The 15,517-nt window shown below is 40.6% G+C and overlaps 1 protein-coding gene and 1 pseudogene across 3 annotated transcripts in view; one reads left to right on the forward strand and one right to left on the reverse strand.

Annotated features, from left to right (window-relative positions):
• The window catches only part of TRIM23 (tripartite motif containing 23), a 58,275-nt gene that overhangs the window by 22,202 nt on the left and 20,556 nt on the right, over nucleotides 1-15,517 (forward strand). For 2 of the 3 annotated variants that reach the window (XM_037013607.2, XM_037013605.2), the window contains exon 6: nucleotides 4,108-4,323. The exons of the other annotated variant lie outside the window; for it this stretch is intronic. In XM_037013607.2, the coding sequence (XP_036869502.1) occupies nucleotides 4,108-4,323 (216 nt within the window). The remainder of the gene's footprint in view (nucleotides 1-4,107; nucleotides 4,324-15,517) is intronic. 3 annotated transcript variants of the gene reach the window in all.
• On the reverse strand, nucleotides 6,661-15,471 carry LOC108406598 (disintegrin and metalloproteinase domain-containing protein 17 pseudogene; annotated as a pseudogene).

Raw genomic sequence — 15,517 nt, forward strand, 5'->3', positions numbered from 1 at the left:
AGCAAGTAGTTCAAAAATTCATATGGAACCACAAAAGACCCTGAATAACCAAAGCAATCCTAAGAAGGAAGAATAATGAGAGGGGATTATGCTCCCCAACTTCAAGCTCTACTACAAAGCCATAGTAATCAGGACAATTTGGTATTGGCACACGAACAGACCCATAGATCAATGGAACAAAATAGAGAGTCCAGATATAAATCCAAGTATATATGGTCAATTAATATATGACAAAGGGGCCATAGATATACAGTGGGGAAATGAGAGCCTCTTCAACAACTGGTGTTGGCAAAACTGGACAGCTACATGTAAGAGAAAGAAAGTGGATAGTTGTCTAACTCCATACACGAAAGTAAACTCAAAATGGATCAAAGACCTAAATGTAAGTCATGAAACCATGAAACTCTTAGAAGAAAACATAGGCAAAACTCTCTTGAATATAAAAATGAGCAAATTTTTCATGAACATATCTCCTTGGACAAGGGAAACAAAAGCAAAAATGAATAAATGGGACTATATCAAGCTGAAAAGCTTCTGTAGAGCAAAGGACACCATCAGTAGAACAAAAAGGCATCCTACAGTATGGGAGAATATATTTGTAAACGACCTATCTGAAAAGGGGTTAACATCCAAAATATATAAAGAACTCACACGCCTCAACAAACAAAAAGCAAATAAGCCAATTAAAAAATGGGCAGAGGATCTGAACAGAAAGTTCTCCAAAGAAGAAATTCAGATGGCCAACAGGCACATGAAAAGATGCTCCACATTGGTAATTATTGGGGAAATGCAAATTAAAACCACAATGAGATATCATCTCACACCAGTTAGGATGGCCAACATCAAAAAGACAAGGAACAGAAAATGCTGATGATGCTGCTGAGAAAGGGGATCTCTCCTACACTGTTGGTGGGAATGTAAATTAGTTCAACCATTGTGGAAAGCAATATGGAGGTTCCTAAAAAAACTCAAAATAGAACTACCCTTTGACCCAGGAATTCTACCTCTAGGAATTTACCCCCCAAAAATAAGATCTCAGATTAAAAAAGACATATGCACTGCTATTTTTATTGTAGCATGATTTGCAGTAGCCAAGAAATGGAAGCAACCTAATTGTCCATAAATATTTGAATGGATAAAGAAGAGGTGGTACATACACACAATGGAATGTTATTCAGCCAAAAGAAGAAAACAAATCCTACCATTTGCAACAACATGGATGGAGCTGGAGAATATTTTGCTCAGTGAAATAAGCCTGGTGGAGAAAGACAAGTGCCAAATGATTTCCCTCATATGTGGAATATAACAATGAAGCAAACCTGAAGGAATAAAACAGCAGCAGACTCACAGACCCCAAGAAGGGGCTAGTGGTTACCAAAGGGTAGGTGAGGAGGATAGGTGGGGAGGGAGGTAGAAGGGAATTGAGGGGTATTAGGATTGGCACACATGGTAGGGGGGGTCACAGGGAAAACAATGTAACACAGAAGACAAGTAGTGACCCTATAGTATCTTACTGTGCTGATGGACAGTGACTGCAGGGGTGTGCTGGGGGGGGCTTGATAATATGGGTGAACATAGTAACTACAATGTTTTTCATGTGAAACCTTAATAGGAGTGTATATCAATGATACCTTAATTAAATAAAAAAGGGAAAAGAAAAATGATTATGGCCTATAATACTCGAGTATTGAGAATGGAGAGAAGTAGATGGATTTGATTTTAATGAAGTAGCATAAGAAAGTCTTTGATTGATTGATTGATTGATTGATTGATTGATAATATTGATTGGATAGGTAACTTGGAGGGTCAGGCATGATGCCTAGATTTCTACCTTGCCCAGCTAACTTGAGTGGATGGTGATGTCATGCACTAGTGGGGGAGGAGAAATAATTTTTTTGGAGGTAGATAATGGGAACAATATGATAATTTAATTTAGATGTTTCATTTATTATTTCTGTGATATAATCAAGGGGAGGCACCCTCTAGTGAATTTTAGAGTAAGTGGATGTTGGGAAGTGAATGTGTCTAAGAAGTTTGGATGTGAAGAGAAGAAGGAACTAAAGTGGTAGTTGTAGTTGCCTCTTAAAATTGAATTGTAGAAGAGAAAGGAATCTTTTCAGATCGGAATATAAAATACAGGTGGGACAAAATGATTTCCCTCATTTGTGGAGTATAACAATGAAGCAAAACTGAAGGAACAAAATAGCAGCAGACTCAGAGACTCCAAGAAGGAACTAATGGTTACCAGGGGGAGGGGTGTGGGAGGACGGGTTGGGAGGAAGGGAGGAGGGGATTGAGGGGTATTATGTTTGGTGCACATGGTGTGGGGGATCGCGGGGAAGACAGCGTGGCACAGAGAGGGCAAGTAGTGAATCTGTGGCATCTTGCTACACTGATGGATGGTGACTCCATTGGGGTATGGGTGGGGACTCGATGGTATGGGTAAGTATAGTAACCACATTGTTTTTGTTTTTTCATGTGAAACCTTCGTAAGAGTGTATATCACTAATACCTTAATAAAAAGTTAAAAAAAATACAGGTGGGACAGACAGAATATATTGTTTTTCTTTGGTAATCAAACTAATTGAAAGCTAATTCATTGAGGAATAATGCTAGAACTGTGCTGTCAAATATAGTAGCCATTTGCCACTTGTGGCCTTTTAAGTTTAAGTTATTTAAAAATTAAATAAAATGCAAACTTTTGTTCTTTTGTATTTATTTTATATATACCAAGTGTTAGACACTGTCCTAGCAGTGTTCTGGCTGAGGAGACACCTCCATGCAAGTCAAAAATCTCTGCCTTTCCAGAGTTTACAATCTGATGTGGGGCTGAGACAGTAAATAAGTAAAATACTTATGGTAGAATTATGATAGGTATTTTGGAGAAAAACAAGGAAAAGGGGGAAGTGCACTTTTATATAGATATTTAAGGACAGACTCCCAGAGGAGGAGACTTTAAGCAAAGGCCTGAAGTTCATGAGAAAGGGAACCATGCTAATATTTGGGGGAATTGCATGCCAGGCAGAGAGAAGAGCAAGTGCAAAGGCCCTGTAGTCAAAATGCACCTGTTGTGCTTAAGAAACTGTGAGGAGGCTGTATGTACCTAGAGGAGAATGATTGAGGGGAAGTGAAGCAGGAGTTGAGGTTAGAAAGGGTCTTACAAGAAGTCTTTGTTTAATAGGTATAGTGGTTTTGTTTGGGATGATAAAGAAAGTTCTAGAAATAGTGATGATGGTTATAGAACACTGTGAATGTACTTGATGTCAATGAATTACACATTTTAAAATGCTTAAATTGGTCATTTTTATATTATGTATATTTTGCTACAATAAAATGGTTTAAGAAGCTCAAACAAACAAAAAAAGATAAAAGAAATGGCCTTGCAGCACTTGCTCTTACTGCCAGGAATGCTCTTCTCTCAGATATTTGTATGGTTTCTTTTCTTACCTCCTTCAGGTATTTCCTCAGATGTCCCTTTCTCAGGGAGTCTGCCCTTGAATACCTCAGATAAACGACGTTGGCAGTTAGTCTGTGTGGAATGGGAAACCGCTGAAGAGTTTTGAGTAAAAGAATAATTATCTTTCTGACTTAACATTTAAAAGGCTCAGTCTGGCTGCTAGGTGGAGAATACATTGTAGGGGGCAGGGGTAGATCTAATGAGACCAATTAGAAGAATAGTGTAGTAATCAGGTGAGAGATGGTAATGGCATAGATGGGGTTCATGGAGGTAGAAGTAGTGAGGGATGATCAGAGTCTGGATATATTTTTAATTAAACAGAATTTGCTGAGGAACTGGTTATACAATAGGAAAGAGAAGTATTAAGGGTAACTCTTATTTTTTTGGTTCGAACAACCTGGAGGATGAAGTTGTGAATTATGGACATGGAGGAAAACTAAGTTTGGGGGTAAGAGAGACTAGAGAGCAGTCATTCTGTTTTCCTTGAGATGTCATTTAAACAGTTGCATATCCTAAGTCTGTGGTTGAGGGGAAAGGTCTAGTGTGGAGATGCAAAGTTTTGGATATAGATGGTATTTAAATTTGCATTATTCCACATATAAAATCTTTGTTAAGGGTACAGTTGTCTAAAAACATTTTTATTTTCTTAGGTGCCAGGTACTGCAGAGAATGCCCGGTCATGTGTCCGAGCTTATTTTTCTGATCTACATGAAACTCTTTGTCGTCAGGAGGAAATGGCTTTAAGTGTTGTTGATGCTCATGTTCGAGAGAAACTGATTTGGCTGAGGCAGCAACAAGAAGATATGACTGTTTTGTTGTCCCAGGTTTCAGCAGCCTGTCTGCATTGTGAAAAGACTTTGCAACAGGTAGGAAGTTTAAACATGGTTAGGACATCATTTAAGAAGTGTAATTTGTAAAAGTTAGGCAGATAATTACTAGAGGCACACACTAGTCTCTAATTAATTTAATAGCTATTTTATATAATCACTGTATGTTATTGTGTGCATTAATATCTAACCTCCAGTTGCTCCACCAGCCATATTGGTGTCTTGTCCTTCATGTGCTGTGCCCTCCCCACCATAAAACCGTGTATTCTAGAATCTAACTTCTTACCATTCTTCAGTCATATACTATTCTTTTGGCTTGGTGGGCTTATATCTCCCTTTTCTGATAGTAGAAATCCTCTTTCTTCAAAGTTTAGCTCCAATGTTTGCTTTTGTTTGAAGCTCTCTTCCTTGCTTTCTTTTTCTGGGTGTCTCTTTAGCATGTCCTACATGTCTTCTCTAATTCAGTGGTTCTTTACTTCAATGTTATAGTAAACCTATGTGTTTTGATGGTTGAAGTATCCTAAGCAGTTTGCTTTACCCCCAGTTTACGGTTGATGTACTTATTAAAACATTTAGATATGCAATTCTTTCTTTTTTTTATTGAAGTATCATTGATATGTAATCTTATATTGATTCCAAATATACAATAAGTGGTTTAACAGTTACCCATGTTATTAAATCCTCACCCCCACTAGTGGGATTACTGTCTGTCAACATAGAAAGATATTACAAAATCATTGGCTATATTCTCCAGGTCTACTACCATCCCCGTGACCAACTTATATTATGATTGGGAATTTTTGTGCCCCTTTATCCCCCTCACCCTCCTCACCCACCCACCCCAGCCCCTCCCCCATGGTAACCATTAGTCACTTCCCAGTGTCTATGAATCTGCTGCTGTTTTGTTCATTCTGTTTAGTTGTGTCTTTAGGTTCCACAAATAAGTGAAATCATATGGCATTTGTCTTTCTCTGTCTTATTTCACTGAGCATAATACCCTCTACATCCATCCATGTTGTTGCAAATGGCAGGATTTCTTTTTTTTAGTGGCTGAATAATATTCCACTGTGTATATGTACTACCTTTTCTTTATGCATTCATCTATTGATGGGCACTTAGATTGCTTCCATATTTTGGCTATTGTAAATAATGGGGCAGTAGACATAGGGGTGCATTTATCTTTGAATCAGTGATTTTGTTTTTTTCTGGTAAATTTCTAGGAGTGGAATTACTGGGTCAAATGGTATTTCTATTTTTAGTTTTTTAAGGAACCTCCATATTTCTTTCCACAGCAATTGTATCAGTTTACATTCTCACCAACAGTGTAGGAGGGTTCCCATTTCTCCACATCCTTGCCAACACTTGCTATTTCTTGTCTTTTGGATAATGGCCATTAAGTGGTATGAGGTGATAGCTCATTAAAGTTTTGATTTGCATTTCCTTGATGATTAGTGATGTGGAGCATCTTTTCATGTACCTGTTGGCCACAGATGATGTACTTTTAAAATAAGGTTGTTCTAACAAAAATGTCAGTCTTACTCATTTCTATTTTGGATCTGCTTTCATGAGTGGGCACTGTAAGGCTAATTATTGCCCTAGGGATTCCCAGTAAGTTGCAGTCTATCTCATATTTAATGATATATATTTCTAATAATCATGTTGATGATTTCAAATCACTCTAGAGCTAAACATTTCACCATTGAAAAGCTTTTTCTCTTAAATATATGATTAGACTTAGGTGCATGTGGTTAGGCTGTAACCACCTCAGTCTTGAGCTGTTGGTTTAGTCCTTGTAACACTAAGGTATAATAATTGATGCATATGCCATTTATTAAGCTGTTTTTGATCCTCCGTGTCCTTTGCTGTGTAATGCTGGGACTGTAGCTCTACAAACCATATATCTGCTTTGCCAGCTGGCTCCAAGCTAGTTTAGGCTCTGCTAGTAGGAGACAATAGAGCAATACTGGAAGGCATAGGAGGTTTCCTGTGGGTTCCCATTTAGATGGGTTTCCTGTGAGTGTCACTCCTCACTGAGGAAACCACTTTCCTCAGAGGCCTGAATTTCAGCTCTGTGAAGCCCCTCTTCTAAGTTTCTAAGTTTTAGTAATTCTAGCATCTCTGCTTTATTCCCCCAGCCCTGGGAGTGGTATCTGTTTCCTACAGTTGATACCTCACGGTACCTCAGTTTTTTTTTTTACTCTTTCAGTTATCTAGTTAATAACTGCACCTAGTTAACAATTCTTCACATTAAGTTTTTTTGTTCACATAACTGGTGTGGTTTTTGTTTTCCTAGTTTGAAGCTGAATAATACAGCATGCATGTTTGTCCTTCTAGATGTCGACTGGGTACATCTTGTTCATCTTGTGTCTCTAAATTCTTTGTATCTGGATGGAAAGAGCTTGATTACCAGCTACACAATCAAGCTACACAGTAAATCAGAAATGGATCATCATGTCCTAAATCCTATTTACTTAAATATTTCATAGTATTTTTATACTGATTTTATTAAAAAGTATCGTAGTTATGTAACTGAAATATTTAGAAGTATTTGAGTTTCTGAAGCATATGGCAAAGTGACTGGTAATTGTTAATGATATGGTATTGTCTTACTGTATTAGTGCAAATAAAATAGGGTCTTGGGTTCATTCTTCATATGGATCTAGTAGTTTTGTTCTGATTTATGGCCACAAAACCCTAACCCCAACCAATGTTCTTAAAAGTTCCTGTGACAGTGATAATTGAACAAAGGAAATGGTTACAACATTGTGTATTTATTCCTAATTTTGAGAACCAAACTTAATCATCCCTTACCTCCAAAAAATGATGCTTGATCTCAGTTCAAGGCATAATGCTGAATGGTAAGGATTTGTTTATTCACTTAGCAAATATGTATTGAATGCCTACTATGTGCCATGTACTTTCTAGGTACATGGACTGTATCAGTAAGCAAAAAGCCCATAATCTTATGGAATTAGCTTTATAGCAAGGAGAAGACACATATAGACCTTAACCATTCCTAAATAAATAAATTATTTAGTATTCTAAAAAGTGATAAGAGCAAAGAAAAAATTAAAAGTGTGGAGGTACAGCAGATTACATTATTAAACATCATTGAAGGAAGGTGAGGTTCAAGCAAAAACTCAGGTGGAAGAAGGTAAAGGAACTCATTTAAGCCCTAATAAAGGGAAGAACATTCCAGCTGAGGAAATGGTTAGAAGAAAAAACCCTAGAGCAGCACGCCTGGTGCATTTGAGGAACAGCAAAAGAGGCCAAATAGAGTAAGATGTCGGGATCTGACAGGAGCAGAAGACTATTTGGCTGGAATAGAATAAACAAAGGAGAGAGTAATAGGAGCTGAAATCAGGGGAAGTAGGGGACTGTACATAAAGAAGGTTTTGTGGGCCATTGGAAGGTCTTCACCTTTTCCTGATTGCAATGGGGAAACCATTGTGGGGCTTTGAACAAAAGAACGACTTGATCTTACTACTTAAAAGGATCATTCTGACTGATGTCTAAAAACAGATTGAAGGAGGGCAAAGATAGCAGGAAGGGTGCTGTTTGTAGAATTCCAGAAGAGAGAGGATAGTGTCTGGATAGTGAGGTTTAGAAGTACCCTGATTCTGGATATCCAGTAAAATTTGTTGACAAATTGTATGTGGGGCATGAGGCAGGAGACAGCAAGAGTGATTTCAAGGTTTTTGTTCTGAGAAACTGAAACAACGGAAGTGCTGTCAACTAATACGAGTATGCAACATTGAGCATGTCAGCTTTTGCTCTCATGGGGCTTACATATTGTTGGAAGATCTCTTATCTTACAAAGAATACATTGGTAAATGTGTAGGATATCTCTGGACTAATATTTGGGAAACTGGAAAATTTGACTTTGAAGAGTGGGCCAGGGGATCTAGAGTGAGAGGGAGACTTTTCCCAGATTGGCTTTTAGGTCTTTTTTTTTTTTTTTTGACAATGAGTATTTATTGATTGATGCAGGTGTCGTCAGTGCCACAGCTAAAAATACACCCCGAGCAGCTTAAAGGCAAAAAAGCTAAAGTTCTTCTTTGTCACAACGTTATAAAAAATGGTTTTCTTACATTCAGCTGGACACTTTCTCTCCCATACATACACCCACACACCCTTTATCAGATTCTAAAAGTGTAACTAAAATATAAGAATATTGTGACTAGTTAAAGACAGAAAATACCACAAGGTAACAAGTTCAAGTATTAGTGTAATAGGTTATCTGCAGAACAAACACCCTCAGAAGGGAGGACAGGGTTTGTCACAGGTTTGGTTAATTGCCCTCAAAATTTACAAGTTATCTCAGTTAAAATGTGTTGGCTGGTGAGTACATTTCAGTATGTAGAGAAATTCAGTATGTAGGGAAAAAAACTTTTAACTATAATTTTAAGGAAATCAATTTGATCTGATGATTTTTATCCTTCACACAGTAAATGCAGACCATCCCAAAGCACTAAAGCAAAAAGTAATGCCATTGTCCACCTGCAGGTCACTGCAAAGGGACTTTCAGAATCAGCCATGGAGGGATAAAGCCCACGGGCAGCAGCTGTCCCTCCCCTGGCCAGCATGTCACCCCATGGCCCATTCACAACCACATGTTCTTTGGGTGAGAAATAAATAGTTCATGTACCCTCCTGGCAACTAGTGTCTGTTGAAAAGAGGGAGCCATACTCCATTTAAGTTCTGTGAATGGGATCTCTTTAAGAGCATGACAACAGAATTAGAGATACTTGAAGATACTTCTAAAACACAGAAAAACAGCCCAGCAAATTATGGCCCTAAGCAGTTGGCAGGATTCTGTAAACTCAATTTGGCTACTATTTGTAACCCTCACATTAAGCTAGATTGTTTTAATTCTAGCAAATACTAACCTTAGAATTACTAGCCAACATTATTCCTATATTTAGATGTATAATTCTCCCTGCTGCTAAAAGCTCTGGGTAATACTTAGAACCCAACATTTTGGAGATAATGTATACTTGATTTTATCTCCTTTGTCTTGAAGGCAAAAAGTAAATCTGTGTTCTGTTGTCCTCATTAAGTACCTACTAAATGCCTCATTATATTCAGCGGATCATTACAGTGTATTAAAAAAAAACTGATCACCTCCTTTAATCAGTGCTATTACCAGTATAAAAGTTAATTTACAAAAATGTAAATATTCGTATTACTTCATCCAGCTGTATTTTCTGCTTTTGCACCACAGGTTGAAGGATATTTTAAAAATCAAAAATACTAAAACCTGAAAGCCTCAAAATAAGCTAGATTTACCTTACCTCTTCAAAAGGAAAAGGGCCTAACCTTGTATGCGAAGGAAGTCCAAACACATGACCAGCATCTGCTGTGAAGTCACTTCCTTATTTCTCCCAAATCTTCACAAAATATATGCAGTAATTTTAGGTCAAATCTATAAAAATATTTTTGCACAGTTGAAGAGCTTAGAACATGAATTCCTAAATTAGCACTCCGTTTCTTTACTGTCAACACGATTCTGACGCTGCAGCTTAAAGGACGAGGCCTTTTTACTTCTAGTGACCGGATGGTCTGTGAGATCCTCAAACGATTTGGTGGCTGTGCTGCTGCTGTTTGGGAAGGGGTCCTTCTCAAAGCCATCCTCATCCACGTGTGAGTCTGTGCTGGGGTCTTCCTGGATGGTGTCCATTCGCTGGTGGTCCAGTTTTGGAGCCACAGGCCCCAAAGGCATCACAGGAACAGGTTGCAGGGGCTGGAGGGAGCCGGGGGTCTGGGGTGCAGGAAAGGGTTTGATGATGTGAACTGATGCCGAGTCCATGCTGCTTAGCATTTCAACATTACTGGGGTGAAAGAGGGACAGAGATTCATACTGCTTATCCAGCTTCTTATCCATACAATGGACGAGAATGCTGAAAGGAATCTAGAATATCAAGGAGAAGACCAGGACAGAACCAACAATGTTGTCTGCCAGAAATTTCCCAAAAGTATTAATGCTCAACTGGTCAATGAAGTCCCAAAACCACTCAATGACGTTCTGTACTCATTTCTCACATTTACCATTCATGTCACAAAATCCTACTGTACAGGGCTTTCCTTTCCTTAAAAATAGGTTCTTCTGTTCAGCATAGACGTAGGACACACAGTGGCCTGAGGGGTCCTTGCAGCACACCTTGCAGGAGTGGTCAGTCTCGTTACATGCACAGGACTCCAGCTGCTGCTCCCTCTCACAGAAGGGAACACACTTCCCGTCTTTACATTGGCCAAGGTCCAAGCACACCGTGTCATCTGCAGCATTTCCAGGATGGGGACATTCACTGCTGTTCCCTGTGCAGTAAGACACGCCTTTGCAAGTAGCATTTATAGCCTCTTGGCACTTCTTCTGGGCAGTTTCAAACTGACAGTTTTTACAGCAAGGACTGTTCCTGTCACTGCACTGAACGCCCTGCTTCAGCGTGCAGTCGCTGCTGCAGCAGGTATCGTTGTTCAGGTACATGATGCCAGGATCGCACTCCTCTCCTTCGTCCACCCTGGAGTTCCCACATACTTTGTTGCTGTGCTCTTGAAAACACTCCTGGGCCTTGTTTTCAATGGTCTTTAAGATGGACTGTTTACTGCAGTTTGAAAACATCTTATTGTTCTCATGATCTCCACTCACAGCTTTGGGATACATAGCATATTTGCCTCCCTGGTCCTCATTCGGTACACATTCCGCTAGGCCATCCGGATCATGTTCTGCTCCAAAATTGTGTCCCAATTCATGAGTTGTAACAAGGTCAGCTTCCTTTGTAAGAATGGTTTTACCATAATTTTTTGTGCTGGTCAAACCACTATTCAAATAGATATTTTTCTTTCCAATAGGACTATAATAAGCCTTTGGACAAACACCTCCATGGCTGTTTGCTCTGGGAGAACCAACATAAGCTAATCCAAGAGTCCCCATATCAAAATCTTGATAGGTGAAAAGATGTGCTAGGCAGACTTTAGATGCTTCTTCAGCTATATCAAAGCTAAATTGCTCTAGCAACATCTTCACTTCCCAAGCATCCTTCTCTTCATTTGGATAACTTTTTGCCATATTGTAGTGCCTTTCACCAGGTTTTACCTCTTGTGGAGACTTGAGAATGCGAATCTGCTCTATCTGTATTCCATAACCTTTAAAACCTGCATTGTCCCATGAAGTGTTCTGATAGATGTCATCGACTCTGTCAATTAGTTCTATCAAGTAATTTGTAGTTGTACTCTTTTCCCCTCTGCCCATGTATTTGTAAAAGTGATGATCTGCCACCACCAGTAATTTACATATGTTCTTCATGGGATCAGGGCCAGCTCTTCTCTTCACCCAGCGAACAAGCTCTAATATGAACTTGTATGCACGTCAGGTGGCTCTCTGTCCACTAGCCCTTTTGAAAGCAACTCTTCATTATCTGCCTTCATATAACCACACACTTTTGGCGACTGCAAACGTGAAACATTCTTGATATCTTCAGATTTATAAACTAACATTCTTTTGTCTTTAGTATCATTAATTAGTCTCCAAAGTGGCTCTATGTTATATTCTGCCCCATCTGTGTTGATTCTTACTGTAATATCATCATCTCCTAAATGGGCTAAAACCCTAGAGTCAGGCTCACCAACCACATGTCCACTGAAGAAATCCTGCCATTTGACGGCATACTCACTTTCATCTTTACCATCTACCACCACGACCTTAAAATTCTGGGAAAAGCGTTCAGTACTTGACGTCAGGTATAATTTAAAATGCCTTTTCAAGGCTGAAAAAGTTAGTAATGTTTCTAAATGTGTTGAGGCCTGTAGATCCCTTTTTCTTACCGAGTGCTGTTGGATATTGGATAAAGAGAGGATATCACAGTCTGAAAGCAAAGAATCAAGCTTTTCGAGTCGCTGCGGGGAGCCAAAGCCGGGCTTGTCCGGAGGCCGCCGCGCCAGCACGAAAGAAACCCAGCTGGTCAGGAAGAGGAGAAACTGCCTCATGTTCCCGGCCCGGCCACCAGCTTCACCTCTTTGGGCAGCCTTTGCCTGACGGGGACTCGGGACACTGCTCACATTTGGGGAAGAAGGGGATCCGCCTGGCCCGGCCCCTCAAGCTTCTTTTGCCTCCCGCGCCGCCTACCGGAAGACGCTTAGAGCCCGACTCCTAGGTCTTTTTTTAAAACCAGTATGTGTTTATCTTATTCAAAATTTTTTATGGAAGTACAACATATATACAGAAATGTGTGTCTAAATGCTCAGCTGGCTGAATTTTCAGACTGGACATTACTTTGTAAGCAGCATCCAGATCAAGTAACAGAACATTACCAGTATCCCAGAAACCCCTCAGACTCTCTTCTAGTAACTACCTGCCTTTTCCCCTAAGGATAAACCACTGTCCTGAGTTCTAGTGGATACCTTATGTGGATAAAATGAAGGTTCCTGTGGCCAGGATTCTCACCTGGCCCTGGTCAGTTAACTCACTACACATGTTTGGGCAGTATGTTGTTATTGACTCTATATAAAGAGCCCTGCCCAGTACTCTGGGTGACACAGTAGCATGGCTGCAAGGCTCCAGGAGAGCAGAGCAGAGGCTGGAATTGTGGCAGTGCCAAGGACAGAGGCCCAGAAGATGACTGTGTGGGTAGGGAGTTCCAGAGGCAAGAGATCGGCTTGCTGCATGCAGACTTGCTCTAGGTGAACAGGATTCTGGTGATCTGCCACTCTGGAAAGAAAGTTGAGTATAACCCTTTCACCCCAATTATGTTCTACTGTCATTTCTTTGGTCACATTGAATCCATAGTGAACTTCCCTGGGGCTGAAAACCCACTGGCAAGACAATTGGTGACAGTCGGCAGGATTCATTGGTGACCAAGAACAGGCAGCCCTCATGGAAGGAGTGTTTCAGCAGGCTGTATATATGGACGGGAGACATTCGAGTGTCCCCTGTAGACATGGTGTACTGTGAAGGGGTGGAGGACTGAGGTCCACCCCAAGAGAAAGAAAATTTGTTGCTGACTAAAATGGCATCACTATGAAGTGCTCTGGAAATGGTAATGGATGTTGTGGTGGCCCAAGAGGAAGCAACACAGGAAGGAGCAGCAGCACAAGAGGAAGAAGCACAAGAGTGCAGGCTGCCAGATGCCATGGGGCAGGGGAAGGATGTAGTGAGCCATCAGCCCCAGAAATGGAGGAGCAGAGGTTTGACGAATAGGTGGGGGTGGAGGGCCTGCCGGTACCAGAGGCATCAGCCCCTGCTTGGTTGAGACCCCACCTGGTTGAATGAAAGCTGGTGGAAAGCCAGAGGGACTCGGCAACCGTGGGCTCTTTCAGGAGAGGTACAGCCCCCTCCTCAGGTTGTGGAGCACTCCATGCTCTGCTTCTATCCTCAGGCTCAAGCACAAAAGGAAATACGGTCTGCTTCTCAAAGGAAGAATTTAAAGGGCCCCGTGAAGGTCATGAGGACCCAGATGTAGGTTGGTTTGAAAAGTCAGGAGTAGACAGAAAGAAATTGGCAACAACTGAGACTGGAGCAGTGGTTCCGGCTGCTGAGGATGAAGCAGAAAGCAGAGATAAAGCAACAAGATCGGCCTGTGTGTCTGCAAGACTTTCTGCTGGGGAGGCTGGAGAAGGTGGGTATTGTAAGGCCCACCTATGGTCCTTTTGGTTAACTCATTTGAGTAGAAGTGGTTTGAATAGAGCCAGGATGACCAGTTGGTGGCAATAGATCTCCTCAGGCTTGAGGGTTACTGTAATTTGTTGTAATTTTTGTTTTTTGTATATTGTCATAGCCTCTGTTGTTATCATGTTACTATGGAATTTGGTTACAGTGTTCCAGCTTCCTTGCACAGGGACCATTGCAGAGGACTAAGGACACATAGATTGAGAGGCAAGAATCCTAGAGGTGTGGAGTGTAGATAAAATGAAGGTTCCTGTGGCCAGGATTCTCACCTGGCCATGATTGGCTAGCTTGCTACACATGTGTGGGCAATATATTGTTATTGACTCTATATAAATAGCCCTGCCCAGAGCTCTGGGTGACATGGTTTCATGGCTGCAGGAGTGCAGAGCAGAGGCCCAGAGAGCAGCTGTGCGGGCAGAGAAGCCCAGAGGCAGAGACTGGCTTGCTGCATGCAGACTTGCTCTGTGTGGATGGGATTTAGTGATTAACCTGCCACCTTTGAAATGAAGTTGACTATAACCCTTTCACCCCAAGAATATTCTACTGTCATTTCTTTGGTCACATTGAATCTATAGTGAGTTTGCCTGGGGCCAAAACCCATTGGCAAGGCACTTGATTTTTGCCTGATTTGGTAATTAATATAATTGGAATCTTGCAGGATGAACTTTGCACATCATTTCTTCTTTTTCTCTACATTATGTTTGTGAAATTCATAACCTCACATGTAATTGTGGTTCTTTCCCATTGTGGTGTGGTGCTGCATTTGTGAATACAGTTGACCCTTGAACAATGCAGGGATGAGGGGTGCCAATTCCCTGGGCAGTCGGAAATTCATGTATAACTTTAGACTCCCCAAAAACTTAACTACCAGTACCCTACTGTATATAAAATGGGCCAATTAACTCAAGGTGCAACAAATAATAGAAAAGTAGAAAAGAAATGGGAGAGTTGTAGGGTCCAACAGAGAAGGAGAGCAAGCAGAGGGTGAATTAGCTCCTATCCTGGTCCCTGCTAGGATTGACAGCTGCCTGCAGGTGGACCAGGCCAGGGGCTGGGAAGGGTGCACCTCAAAGGTGCAAAGGTGTCCCATCTCCTTCCTCTCGGTTGCCTAACCAGGGTCTTCGCTCCTCTGCTTCTCTCAGATCCCAACATTTTTCACTGGTTCAGACAGCTAACTACCTAGTTAGCTCAGTTGATTAGTGTGGTGCTAATAGCACCAAGGTCATGGGTTCAGTTAGGTATAACATTATTCCTTTGCCATTTCTATCAACCACATCACCTGCGGAATCTGCTGCCTTGCATCCAGTGACAGATACTGTGTATTTATTGAAAAAGTCTGTGTTTAAGTGAATCTGCGCAGTTCAAATCTGTGTTGTTTAGAAGTCAACTGTATATCACAGTTTATCCATTCTTCTGTTGATAGGCTCTTAAATTATTTATTCCCTATTATTTATTATCCTAGTCAAATGTATGTTTATATTAACTTTGAATACTGTAATGTTCAATGAGTTTTTGTTGGGTTTTGGTGATACCCCTCTTTTCCTTGTTTCTTTTACCCATTTAAAAAAATAC

This window comes from Manis javanica, chromosome 1 (assembly GCF_040802235.1).
Source record: "Manis javanica isolate MJ-LG chromosome 1, MJ_LKY, whole genome shotgun sequence".
Classification (NCBI taxonomy): Eukaryota; Metazoa; Chordata; class Mammalia; order Pholidota; family Manidae; genus Manis; species Manis javanica.